Source organism: Onychostoma macrolepis, chromosome 02, assembly GCF_012432095.1.
Source record: "Onychostoma macrolepis isolate SWU-2019 chromosome 02, ASM1243209v1, whole genome shotgun sequence".
NCBI classification, from domain to species: Eukaryota; Metazoa; Chordata; class Actinopteri; order Cypriniformes; family Cyprinidae; genus Onychostoma; species Onychostoma macrolepis.
This window is the reverse complement of record NC_081156.1, coordinates 28113288-28126301: the sequence shown is the minus strand read 5'-3', so window position 1 is coordinate 28126301 and position 13014 is coordinate 28113288. Positions and strand designations below refer to the sequence as shown.

The 13014-nt window shown below is 36.6% G+C and overlaps 1 protein-coding gene across 4 annotated transcripts; it reads left to right on the top strand.

Moving 5' to 3' along the window:
- Positions 1-1587: 1587 nt before the first annotated feature.
- mpz (myelin protein zero) lies at positions 1588-12946 on the top strand. 4 transcript variants are annotated; one of them, XM_058759706.1, is made up of 7 exons: positions 1588-1965; positions 2101-2507; positions 3563-3726; positions 4911-5124; positions 5786-5915; positions 6455-6503; positions 9669-12946. In XM_058759706.1, the coding sequence occupies exons 2-7, from the start codon at positions 2462-2464 to the stop codon at positions 9750-9752; spliced, it is 687 nt and encodes a 228-aa protein (XP_058615689.1). In that variant the 5' UTR covers positions 1588-1965; positions 2101-2461; the 3' UTR covers positions 9753-12946. The 4 variants fall into 4 exon arrangements, with proteins under 4 accessions (XP_058615689.1, XP_058615698.1, XP_058615713.1 ...); XM_058759715.1 differs by lacking the exon at positions 9669-12946 and adding an exon at positions 9378-9662 and having other exon boundaries at positions 1821-1965; XM_058759730.1 differs by having other exon boundaries at positions 1822-1965; positions 11200-12946.
- The last annotated feature ends 68 nt before the right edge of the window (positions 12947-13014 follow it).

The following is a 13014-nucleotide window of genomic DNA, read 5'->3' as shown; positions in this document are numbered from 1 at the left end:
ATGTCTTTCTGTCTGTCTCTCTCTCTGTATTGTTGTGTCTGGAAGACGTCAGCAGAGGAGAGGAATCTGAAGAGAGGGAGAAATGGAAAAAGAGAAGGATGAAGAAAGAGATGTCTTTGTCTCATCCCATAAACGTGTCCTGGTGAAAGGGCAGCGAGAGGAGAAACAGGGTCAGGAGGTGACTTTCTCTCTCTCTCTCGCTGTCATTCTTACTCTCTTGCCCGTCTTTCTCCTTGATGTGATATTGTTATCATCATGCATTCATTTAACTTGTTTGTTGTTAAAGGGATAGTTGTTAAAGGGTTTGTTCATCCCCTGTAGCCCAACAGTAGAGCTTAGCGCAGTCAACGCCGTGGTCATGAGTTCACTTACTAGGGAATACATGGACTGAAAGATAAATATATTTAATGCGGTGTACGTCGCTTTAGATAAACGTGGCTGCCGAATGCATAAATATCAGTGGAAAAATGAAAAAATTAATTCACTGTTATGTCATTTCAAACTTGTATGACTTTCTTTCTCATGTGGAAAAAGAAGATATTTTGAGAAATGTTTTTTGACCATAAAATGAAAGTAAGTGGTAAATAATTACAGAATTACAGTGCAACAGTTTATTGAGCCTTTAGCTTATTTACATTAGCCATCATATTTGAAACATTTGGGATTTAGGACTTATGTAATATAAAGAAAACACCTCAGTTTTGTTCAGAAATTTATTTTATTTAATTTTTAATTTAATTTATATATATATATATATATATATATATATATATATATATATATATATATATATATATATATATATATACACACACACACACACACACACACACACACACACACACATATATATATATATATATATATATATATATATATATATATATATACATACACGGTATATATAATTATATGTATTTCTGATACCTTGTAAAGTAAATAAATGAGATGTTTATAATAGTATAATGGATTACTTGCATAAAATACATATAAATGAGTTGTTACTCTATATTTCCCAATATTATGCCTTATTCAATATGTAAATGCTTAGTTTCATTATCAAAGCTCTGTAGACATCATTGTGGGGGACAAAACATATAATGCAATACAATGATTACAAACAAACATTCTTCAAATGACTGATGTATCATATTTGATACTTTTAACATGATTGTTATTTTAAAAGAGTGCATATATAATCACATAAACTGAAGTTGCTTCAGTCCAGTAAATGTTCATCCTGAAATATTATTTGATCTTACGTTTGCATTATAAAAATCAATTCAGATTTCACTGCAAAAACAAATGTACCACAACCTGAAGGTGGATGTTTTTACAATTACACTAAAAGCTGTTTTACTTACTAAAAAATATAAACTATAAGTCAAACGGTAGAAGGGATGTCGTAGGTTGTGTTCATCAGGTTTTTCAGTTGCTTTGATTATGTTGAAATTGTAGAGGCCTTAGAGATTCATATATCAAGCATTATACAGCAGGCTTTATAGGGTTAAAGATGAAGTGTTGGTCCAGTTTAATATGCAAATGAAGGTAGGTTGATTCCTCCGATAGTCTAAACACCATGGTGCTATCAAAACATTGCTTTGCCAACATTGGCTCAACCATTTGGCTTGAATTTAGGACATGAAAACCCATTTGTCCGAATAATGGCAGATGGGGGGAATGTACAGGAAACCTGTTTGGAAACATTATTTTGTGATGCTGGCGGCACTTAAATTACACCCTTCACCTTTAAAACCATCTTCCTTCTTGTTATGGTGAATGTGAGTGGCAGGCAGATGGCGACCGGGTCAGGACCGGTGAGATGGAAAAGACCTGCAGCTCATTGTGTTTTCAGACCGGTGGCTTCTCTGGGTATGTTTTGTTTATAGAGTCGAATCATCAGCATAAGAGAGGAAGGATTACAGACAAACAGCACTCAAGCGTGACAGGATAAGGAGAAGGAAGGTATCAGAGTATTAAACCACAGATACACACACACACACACTGAACTCCAAACATAATCTGACTCACTTAGAGATTGTCTTTCTTTATTGCTGCAGTGTCTTTGTCCTTCAAATTTGATCTTTCCTTGTCAAACAGATGCTGCGATGCTTTTATTAACTGGCTGGAGAGCGAGAGACAGGATTCATTCTCAGGTTATTGTATCACTTGTCCTTTCTATATCGTGTTCATAGACTGTCTTTTAGAAGGAGACAAAGAGAGGGAGCGAGAGAGACTATCGTGTCAGGGACGGGGCCAAAGAGAAGGCAAGAGATAATGAGGTGGCTGAGGTGGGGCTAAAGTTTGGGGTGTGGTTGGGTATAAAGTCCAGTACTGAATAGTCTCATCTTGATGCCCTCTGGTCTCATTCCCTTCTTCCCTCCATCTCTTCTCCTTTCTCCATCCCTCGCTCTCTCGGAACCCCTCACATACCGACCTGCGGGGAGATCGGAGGGAGATCATGCTGTCTGTACTGGCACTGACGTCCGTGGTGCTCTTGGGCATAGGTAAATACATTTCATCCATCTTGCTTTTCATCATTTTGTAACAACAAAGCAAACAAACTAACTTTGAAGCTAACCAGAAGTCCTTTTCATAAGTGTCTATACAGTATAACAGAATTACTGTACGTTCAGACTCACCTGTCGTTTGTGCACCTGTTGCCTACCTGCTCAAAACTGGCCAGGTTTGAGAAATGAGGCAGATCAGAAAGGACTGATCACACAGTCAGAATAGAGAGACTCTTTCCTTCATTTTTACTGCTTATTTCTGTTTTAAATAGAACCTTTTATTCTTTTAATCATATCTGTAGGTGTTTAGTTCTTTTTTTTTTTTTTGTATTTGTCTTAATTTGTTTTCGTTTCTTTTGTTTTTCTAAATTTATAAAAAGTATTAACTAGAGTAAACAGCAGTATCAAGGACATTGCAAAAACAAGCATTTGTTCTTTTTTCCCCTTATGAGTCAAGGTTTATTGTCAAAGTTGGCTATTCTATGAATTTGAGCTTTTGTAATACTTTCTAAGTATGTGCTTGAAATGCTTACTCTACTGAATATATTAACAATACAAATGCAGTTTTTGTCATCATATTTTTAGTTTTATTATTCCATATTCTTAAAATTATATATATATATATATATATATATATATATATATATATATATTAGGAGACAAAGAGAGGAAGTGAGAGAGACTATTGTGTCAGGGATATATACATACAATCATAATTTTTTATGTATAAACTTTTTAATATGTGTATGTACATAATATGTAATGTTCAATAAATTGAGGAAGTAAGAAAAATTCACAGTTGAATTTATGATCTAATTGTTCATTTGACATTTTAATGATATTAATTTGTGCAAATTAATATTTATGTGGCTATCATTTAAAAGAAATCTTTAGTGACAAATTGTTGACTTTTCAAGCTTCAGAGGTGGTCTTTAGAATTATAATTATTCGTATTTCACATCTCTAAATTTATGGTTTTATTCATTTTTTAGATTTAGATTTTAGACCCATGTAGGCTAATATTCCTGACTCTGTGTGTTTCTATGCTCCAGCCTCTCAGACCACGGCTATTGTTGTGTACACAAGCTGGGAGAGACATGCACTGGTGGGCACAGATGTCAGACTCTCCTGCTCTTTCTTCTCTTGGAAATGGACTTCTCCAGACGTAACTTTCTCATGGCACTACCGTCCAGATGGAGCAAAAGACAGCATCGCTGTGCGTAGAAATTTTAACACACACTTTACACTTTTTATAAAGTGATAGTTAACCCAAAAATGACATTTTTAATAACTGTAGCATGGAACACATAAGAGATATTTGGCAGAATGTCCAGGCTTGGCTTCTCTTTTCATTACCCAGGCCCCAATCCACTTTTATCTTATGTAAAAAAAAATAGGGGCCTGCACAGACTGCTAAACGTCTTTTTTTGTGTGTTTCTTTGCAAGAGAGAAAGTTATACAGCTTTGACAGAACATGAGTGAGAATAAATGACAAAATGTTTGTTTTTGGGTGAACTTTCTCTAAGATACAGACAAACACACACAAAACTAATGTACAGAGCATTTTATAATACATCAATTGACTAATCTGCAGATTGATTGCACTGATTTCATTTTATTTTTTAAACGTCACACTTATTTCTGAATAGTCAAGCATTCTTCAGCAAACCAGGGCAACAAAGGCATTTTAACCACATCAAACCACATAACTTAATTTGACTGGATGCCTTATTGTAGGTCTATATTCCAGGATATCTGAAAAGAAAATTAAGAAGGCAGTGCTTGCTTGAAAGCAGCTACTTCAGTTTCTAATAATAAAGTTTTTAATAATCATTTTAATTTGCAATTACAGCATGAAGCCTCATATTATTAATGTAGTGTGATTGCATTTCCCTAAACCTGTTAAAAGGTGTATGCACTGGTAGTGTAACTCACATATCTGTATGAGAACATGCCCACCCCTTGGGAATATCCTTGTGTCTGTGTGGTTTGTAGAGATAATTACCTTGCAAACAGAAATATTAGTTCCTTGTGGGTGTAGTTCTGCTTTCCGATTTGTACTGTGCCATGCAATTCCTTAAACTGGCCAACCGACTGCATTTATTTCTGGATGCTTGTTCATACAGGTAATTCTAGTAGTTCAAAATCTAATTTCATTCACTATGCAGTGGAACAGAGTGAATTGAATAGCATGACTTCATTTGATTTGTAAATTAGTTTATCAGTAAATTTAATTTAGTCTAAAATTATAAATCTGTAAAAATCACATTTTTCACTGTAAGTAGATTTGCTGTGAAAATTCTCTGCTTTCTTTTTAATTGATGTAATCAAATCTAATATAGTTTTACATTTTATGATAAGATATAGGAATGATAATACAACCTGTCTATCATTATTTAGATTTTCCACTACGCAGGCGGAGCACCCTATGTGGATAACAAAGGCCCGTTCCGGGACCGTCTGGAATTTGTGGGGAACCCAAGTCGGCGCGATGGTTCTATCCTGATCAAGAACGTCGACTTCGGAGACAACGGAACCTTCACCTGTGACGCCAAGAACCCACCTGACATTGCTGGCAGCCCCTCTAACGTTCGACTGCTTGTGTTTGAGAAGGGTAACAGATCGCTTTGAACATTTTTGTCTTCATCCACTAATAAAAAATTATTTTAAAAAACAAAAATGGCTGCTTTGCAGAGAAACGTGCTGCATAAGAAAACCCTTTGCTTTCCTCTCATACTGCTTTTTGCCTTTAGGCTCATCTTATTCAGGGTGGCATACAAAATCTAGGAGATCATATGGCAGGAGATGAAAGTTTGCTGCTAATGGAAGCACAAAATAACAGTAAAGCAGAGAGACCTGAGTGGTTTCCTTGTGTGGTCGTACATTTTTTTCTGAGAGTACAATTTCCATGAAAAATAGCCATTGTTGAATCCAAATGCCTCGCACAGAGCCTAATTCATCAAATAAATGCTTTTTGCGCGGGCGTTTTTGATTTTCCTCTTTGTTTCTCTTTTAAACAGTAAATTTAACTTCTCAGTGCGGTATTAGTGGGATATGCCGAGGAAAAATGAGAACATTTTCAGGTGGACATTGATTGATGTTGTTTGGAGTTATTTTTCAGTAATATAGTCGTGGCTATAAAAACCCACACCACATAAAACAGGTGCATTAAGGCTAAGACACAATGCAACTAATAGATCAGTAAAACTGCACAGGAGCTCTTTAATCTGCAGACCTCAACGCTTCTCACTTTATATTCTCTCTTTTTCTCTCAGTTCCAGTCCAGGCTGGTGTGATAACAGGGGCTATTATTGGCGTAGTGTTGGGACTGCTGATCCTCATTGTGGCAATTTACTATCTGATGCGTTTCCTGGTCGCCAGACGAGTGTTCAGCTTGAGCATGAGGTCAGTCTGGGAGCATCTGCTCCCTCAAGCCAGACCCGACCCTTTGCCCGGGCTTGACACACATACTCCTATTCACACACACACGCTTACCACGACACAACCCAGATCCCCACCAGTCACACACTCACACAAAAACACACGCAGCAAGGCATTGACTGAACCCCCATCCAAACTGGGGACTACTAAGTCCCCTATTCTTGCATAGCTAGACTAAATGCACAACTATTTGACCAAGAACTGCACATATTTGAGTGACATTTGAGCAGCCAACTTCTGCCTGTCCATTATAGTCTGTCCATAAATTTTAAGTATTAATGTACAGTAACTCAGTATGCTGTTCTATTTGTAAGTGACTAACTTTAGCAAATCTAGTGATTAGTGCTTGTTCTATCAACTTTGAACAACTGTTCTACAACTTGTTAACTTATGAACTGTTAAAAAAAAATCAGAGTACCTTCACAACCTTAACAAGCAGTTGAGTCCTCCTTCCACCAGGTGGCCACATTGTTCATGCAATTTTTGTATTTTTGTCCCCTTAGTAAACATGGCAAGAAAGGCAAAGGAAAAGAAGGATCACAGCAAAAACAGGCAAGTGCCCACCTGCTTCCACTCTAAACTTGCACACAAACACACACATTCACACACAAACATGCTTGCTAGATTCTTTCACTTGCGCTTTATTAAAGACCTCCTGTCCTCCAGTGGTCTCCCCCTCTTTTGTCTGTGGTTAGTTTTGACCAAGGTCCTTTTTAAAACAAGTTAGGTCAGTCCATTTCCACACACTTCCAATCAAAAGTTAAGAATATTTATATTCTTATGCTGACCAAGGAGGAATTTATTTGATCAAAAATACAGTAAATTGTTAAATATTATTAGAATTTAAAATGACTATTTTCTGTTTTAATATATGTTAAAATAAAATTTATTCTTATGATGCAAAGCTGAATTTTCAGCAGCAATTACTCCAGTCTTCAGTGTCACATTATCATGAAATCATTCTAATACGCTGATTTGGTGCTTAAGAAATATTTCTTATTATTAGCAATGTTGAAATCAGTTGTGTTGCTTAATATTTTTGTAAAAGCTGATACAATACTCAAAGGTTTGAGGTAAGTAAGATTTGTTAAAAATTAATTAATACTTTTATTTAGCAAAGGTGCATGAAATTGATCAAAAGTGACGGTAAAGGCTTAATTCAAGCTGTTCTTTTGAACTTTCCATTTATCAAAGAATCCTGAGGGGTGAAAAAATCCACAAATAATATTAAGGAGCAAAACTATTTCCAGTGATAATAAGAACCACTATTAATAATTGAGCACCTATAATAACTGAGCATCAAATCAGCATATTAAAATGATTTCTGAAGGATCAAGTGGCACAGAAGTAATGGTTGCTGAACTGAGGGCTGAAGTAATGCTTGCTGAAAATTCAGCTTTGCCCTCACTGGAATAAATTACATTTAAAAATATATTTAAAAAAATATGATCAAATAAATGCAGCCTTGGTGAGCATACACTTTTTTTTTCAAAAACAAAAAAATTCTTAATTATTCCAAACCTTTGACTGATAGTGTATATTAGGCTTAATTAAGGCTTAACCAGATAAAATAATATAATAAATTAAACTGTAATACTAAAAAAGGTCAAATAAAATGATAATAATTTATATTAATAAATAAAGATAATAAAATAAATGTAATAAAAATTAGCTTTCAGGTTCATGGAAGTCAAAACTCCAATTAAAGCTACATCTACCTCAGTGTTTGTGCTCCTGTCTGCATGCCAGTTTATGAAGCCTCATTCGCAATGCATGTAAACATACTTATAATCCAGTACATGTCTAGGCTAGAGTAGCTGTACCTCATCAAAAATAGAAGCAGGGGAGATTTGGGATATAGCATTGGTGTCAAAACTACATTTTTGAAGGATACAAGGACACAGGCATGTTTGTTGTTGCTACGTATAATGCAATTGTGTGCAGTGAGCCATGTGGAGAAATATATATATATATATATATATATATATATATATATATATATATATATATATATATATATATATTAGGCTACAGTATAACAATTCTTAAGATACCTATGGGACGACATTAAAGGTTAAACCAAAATGCAGAAAATGGAAATTGATTTGTGGTCCAGATTTAAGAATTCATTATCACTCTCGGCTCTTCCCTATGGTCCTGTGGACTTGGGGATCACCATATCAGTGTCATAGAGCTGGCAGTCAAATGGAGCTCATACATCTTTTTCTGTGCTAACATGCCATTCATTTACATACCACCTTACTTTTCTTTTTCTATCTCTCTGGGTTTATTTTCTTCTGTGCACTTTTCCATGCCATTATCCTTCACTTCCTCCATATCACTGATTTTTCTCCTCTAGCTGTCTCGTCCCCTCCCTTTCCTGCTGTCCGCCGTTCTCTCCACAGGTGAACAGTAAAATGCTGTCAGACTGAATCATGTGTCTGCTTTAATCATATATTATATCATGACAAACACCATCACGTACAATCAAGCCACTGCCTTCCTTGCACACAGCTCATCTCTTACAGGATCAAACTAGCAGATTTCCAATCTTGTATTGTTTATGTTCTTTCTGTCTTTATTGCCTTTCTTCTTTCTTTCTTTCTGTCATCGGTTTCAGTACACGCTCCTCTATTTGTGCTCCTCTGTGTGCGTCTCCTGTCAGCTTCACTCTTTCTCTTTCACTTCTTTATTTTCTTGGTTCTGTCAGTGTAAACCCAGTCCACCCTCCAATATCCAGTGAACTGAATGCAGGTTGATAAAGAGTCTATGGGCTGCAGACTAAGATCTCAGGACTTTAAAATCCCATAGCGGAAACTTGCTGCATAGTTTAAAGAGTATTTATATTTCAAAAGCAGTAAAAAAAAAAAAATATATATATATATATAAGATACACAGTAACTGTAAACCTTTCTGTGACATATTTCTAGATTTGATGTCACAGGAATATTTTTGGGTTAAAAACAAGTTAAGTTCTGTCAACAGAATTCTAAATTCTGTGGTAATCAAGTTTAACTTGTATTTATTCTGGAATATTCCTTTAAAGGTGAAGTGTTTAATGAAAATGGCATTATTTTTGACAATATCTTTCCAAAACCCTTTTACCACCCTTTTATGGTTTTGACAAACAGGACATCCTGCCATAAACTTAGAATGTTATATTTTACTCACTGTAAAACTGGGTTAAAAGAAAGTATTTTACTTGTAAAAATGATTCACTTCACCGTTATCCGAGTTACCTGCAGCACCATTTCAGGTTTCTGACAGAACTAAACCTTCTTTATGAAAAAACAAAAGATAATCAAACATGTTTCAGAATCCCAAGGGGTCAAAGGTCAGCTGTATAAAAATTCTTTTGTTTAGGTGCTGTGATGTCACGCTATCACTCCCTAACTGGCCACTTCCTGTTTTGTCCTCCCTTTCCAGAAACCGAAAGTTCCCCTGGTGTTCATCTCCTTCTAACCCCTCGTTTAGCATTTCACTCTCTTTTTTCTTCTTCTTCTCTTCTGTAATGAAACTACCTCCCTTATTCTGGTTCCTCATATCCGTTAAACTCATCTGACCATTCCCACCTAACCCACAAGCCCTTCTTTTCCTTCTCCCCTTTCTCTTTCTCATTCTTGCTTTCTTTTTATTCCTCTATTTCTCTCTCTCTCTTTCTCTTTCCTCCCGTAGTGACTCACTCCTCCCCTCTCCACACTCCCTCTCTCTTTCCAGGCTTTGGCTGTGACGGATCCGGCCAAGCTGAAGGCGGCAGCGTCAGAGAAGAAGAAACAGGAGTCTCGCAGGGAGAAGAAATAGGGATTGTGGAGCAGAGAGCTAGAGCTCCTGAGCGGGGCCGCCTCCACCCAGACCCAAGCCCAGGAAGAGGCAGCGGGGATGGGCAGGCAGGACAGGGTTCTTATGACCATTGAGCTAGAGCTCACTAAACAGGAGAGAGAGGGAGGGCAAACTAAATCGAGTCCCGCTGCGTTCTTTTCTCAACTCGCGCGCAAATTCACTCTCAAGTGAGAGAGACGGGTATGAAAAGAGGGGTGGTGGACAGTTTTGGAGGCAAGGAGATAAAGATGAATCCTTAAAAACAGGAGGACAGGAGAGGGGTGAAGTTTGTCTCATTTTAATTCAATTCCAAATGAAAAAAAGTGTGGTTCCAAAAAAAAAAAAAAAAAAAGAGAGACTGTGTCCAATCTATGTGCGGCACCATAAATCTACAAACTACAAACACAATATCTATGAATTTACTTGCAGCTGTTATATTTTATGATCATAATACATAATCATTATATAATTTGATATCATGTGGGTTGTTTGTGTTCTGTTCTTATGTTATGTTCAGCTATGTTGCTTCGCCCACATTAAAATCTTATTCATTCAAAAGCTCTCCACATTCAGTGAGGTTCAAAATTCTGAATAGCTTCTGTTTTGCATTTTTCAATTTCAGTACATTTTTGATGAAAACCTATATAATCAGCTTAAAAATTTGAAAGATAATTTGATGAAAAAATGAATTTAAAAAAAATCAGAATCTGTTAGTTTGATTTACTTTAATAACAGCAGCATTCAAGCTGCTTGAACTCCACAAGTTTGTGTAAAACCTGATTTTAAATTATTCAAATGTCATCTTGAGCTTAAGTGGAAGGAAGAACATCTTACTGTACTAATGAGTTTACATGCACAGTATTTCTCATTAAACTACAAATAGTGCAGTCCTAAACCCTTCTGAGATGTTTCCAGGTTTAAATTAGGTCAAATCCCAGGTTTTCAGTGTGGACTTTTGAACCCCACTCGAGTCGTATATTGTACATCTGTTCTGTGAAAATGTGCTCAGTTTTTGCTTTCAGGGAAAACAAGTTGTTGTGCTGCACCTGGTTAGGACACAGTCTTAAAAAAAAAAAAAATCACACATTCACAAGAAAACCCAGAGCTGAGAGCCATCCATTACGCACACACTGACAGTTTGTGAGAGCTGTAATAGTGGCAGAATGGTTTCCTCTTGTTAAGTGACAGACAACTCTCTCTCTCTCTTTCTCTCTCTATACACACATACAATCCTATACAAGAACACAATCCAAGCTGCACACTTTTCACACTTTTGTACTTTTGTTAAAAAAATGATTTTGGAAACTTTATATTAACTGCCTTTTTTCTCATTCCCTCCCTCTCTTTCTATTTTTCTCTGTTTTACTGCCTGTCTCTCTGTTTTTGTCTGTCTTTGGTCTTCCTATTCTCTAATCTCTCTTCCTTATAGCACTTCTGACACCTTTTTTTGTCTTTTTTCTACTTTTCCATCTATCCTTTCACCATTCTTGTCATCTGATATACTGGTGCTATTACATCACTTCCTGTAGGCCGGCCCCCTAAAGTAGCTTCCCTCCCCATCCTTCTTTTACTGAGAGCTAAATATAGCACTAGTTTTTTTAGTCATGGAATCAAACACACACTTCCTCACTGTTAAAATTTCATTTCAGTCAAATAAAATTTGTTCACATTTTGTCCAACACACACTAACACTCATGGCGTCATCTCATGTATCCCATCAAGCAACTTTAAGTGCTATCCCAATAGGTTTTGACAGGAATTCGAATCTGACTTAGAGTTGTGGTGTGTTTTTGCTCTGACTGCAGTGACTGAAATACCCAAAATGACGTCGATACTGTTGGCAGAGACACTCAAACACACGCTGTGAGAGTTACTTGATACTCTAAGGCAAATTCTCACGTCTGTCCGCATAAGCTGTTGTTTGACAAACAGCTGATTATTTTAACACTCTCTTGTAACTGGAGAACTATCTCTGTCTCCCTTCTGTCCAGTCAGGGCCGGCTCCTACGGTTGCACTTTTTCCCCGACCATCTCCACACATATCATTAGCAAAGGCCATATCGCTCCAACCCGAGTCATAGATTTACTTCACCTCTCTCTAATCCTCCTCTAACTATCATGAATGCTCATCCACCACCACCTCTTCTCATGCCCTGTTTCTGCTGGTAAGAATACCCCAGTGCTCTCTCCTGCTCCCTGCTGCCCACAGGAGAAAACATTTTCATTCGGCCATACTGTCGCAAAGATATCAATGCAAAAAAATTGAAGTTCTTTTAGCTAGCTCTCTGCTGACTACGATAGATGCGTGTTTTTCACGCTTTGCATGTGTATGTTTTAAGTCTGACGATATGTTTGTAACCTATCAACGTGTTTGGGGAACAAAATGACATAAAAACAACATTGTAGCAACATTCGTCACGTCATCGTTAGTAATGACAAGCTGTGCAGCAGCACCCTGGGACTGTTTGTGTGTTGGAAGCAGAAATGTAATAGAGTTTAATGATGTTTAATAATATTTCTGCACTTTCATTTGACTGACATGGCAGAATTCATGTGGTTGTTTCTTCGTGACAGTGTTTACCATCATGGTGTTGGCATGTTAAGGCTAAGGGAAGTGATGCAATGAGGGTGGAAAGGTTTTTGGAAGTTTTTGAGAGAGAAATAAATTATGAAATACTGGGATGAAGACTTGGACTGAACTCATATTCAGGTGAAAAGTCAAGCCAAAGTACAATAAACATCTCAGTCTCACAGGATATGTTTTTCTGTTCAGGTCTTCATGTCTATGCATGTCAGCCCCAAACCAGACAGAGGCTCTCATTGGGAATGCTAGGAAAAGCTATAGAATTGCAAGGGCTTGTGGGGAAATATGTTTGTTAGCCTACAGACAGATGCTTTTTATGCATCTCAGAGTAAATGTCGAGCAGCCACATGGTACCTGCCATTAAACTGTGTTTAAATATCGGGGAATTCCCATGTTGTATGTATTGTGCACCTGTATTGGTACAGGTCTAGGTAACCGTTCTTTCTTCAAACTCCATTAAAAAGTCTAATTATTTTTTACTTTTATTTTTGACTTTAATGCAGCTAACTTTGGTTTTCTGTAAAATGTCTTGTAAAAAGAAAATCTCAAGTTTAAATAATTTCAGAAAAACGTCAATAAAAAAATCAGATCCCTTGTGTGTTTTGTGTGTCCGCTGAAAGAATCACCTGAAAAACCATGATGCAGATGAGTGAATTAAAG

Bases quoted from the DNA above. Each gene is read 5' to 3' on its own strand.
- mpz (XM_058759706.1), top strand. From the start codon at position 2,462: ATGCTGTCTGTACTGGCACTGACGTCCGTGGTGCTCTTGGGCATAG. The intron at 5,125-5,785 runs GTAACAGATCGC...TTTTTCTCTCAG, and splicing joins ACTGCTTGTGTTTGAGAAGG to TTCCAGTCCAGGCTGGTGTG. The intron at 5,916-6,454 runs GTCAGTCTGGGA...TTGTCCCCTTAG, and splicing joins GTGTTCAGCTTGAGCATGAG to TAAACATGGCAAGAAAGGCA.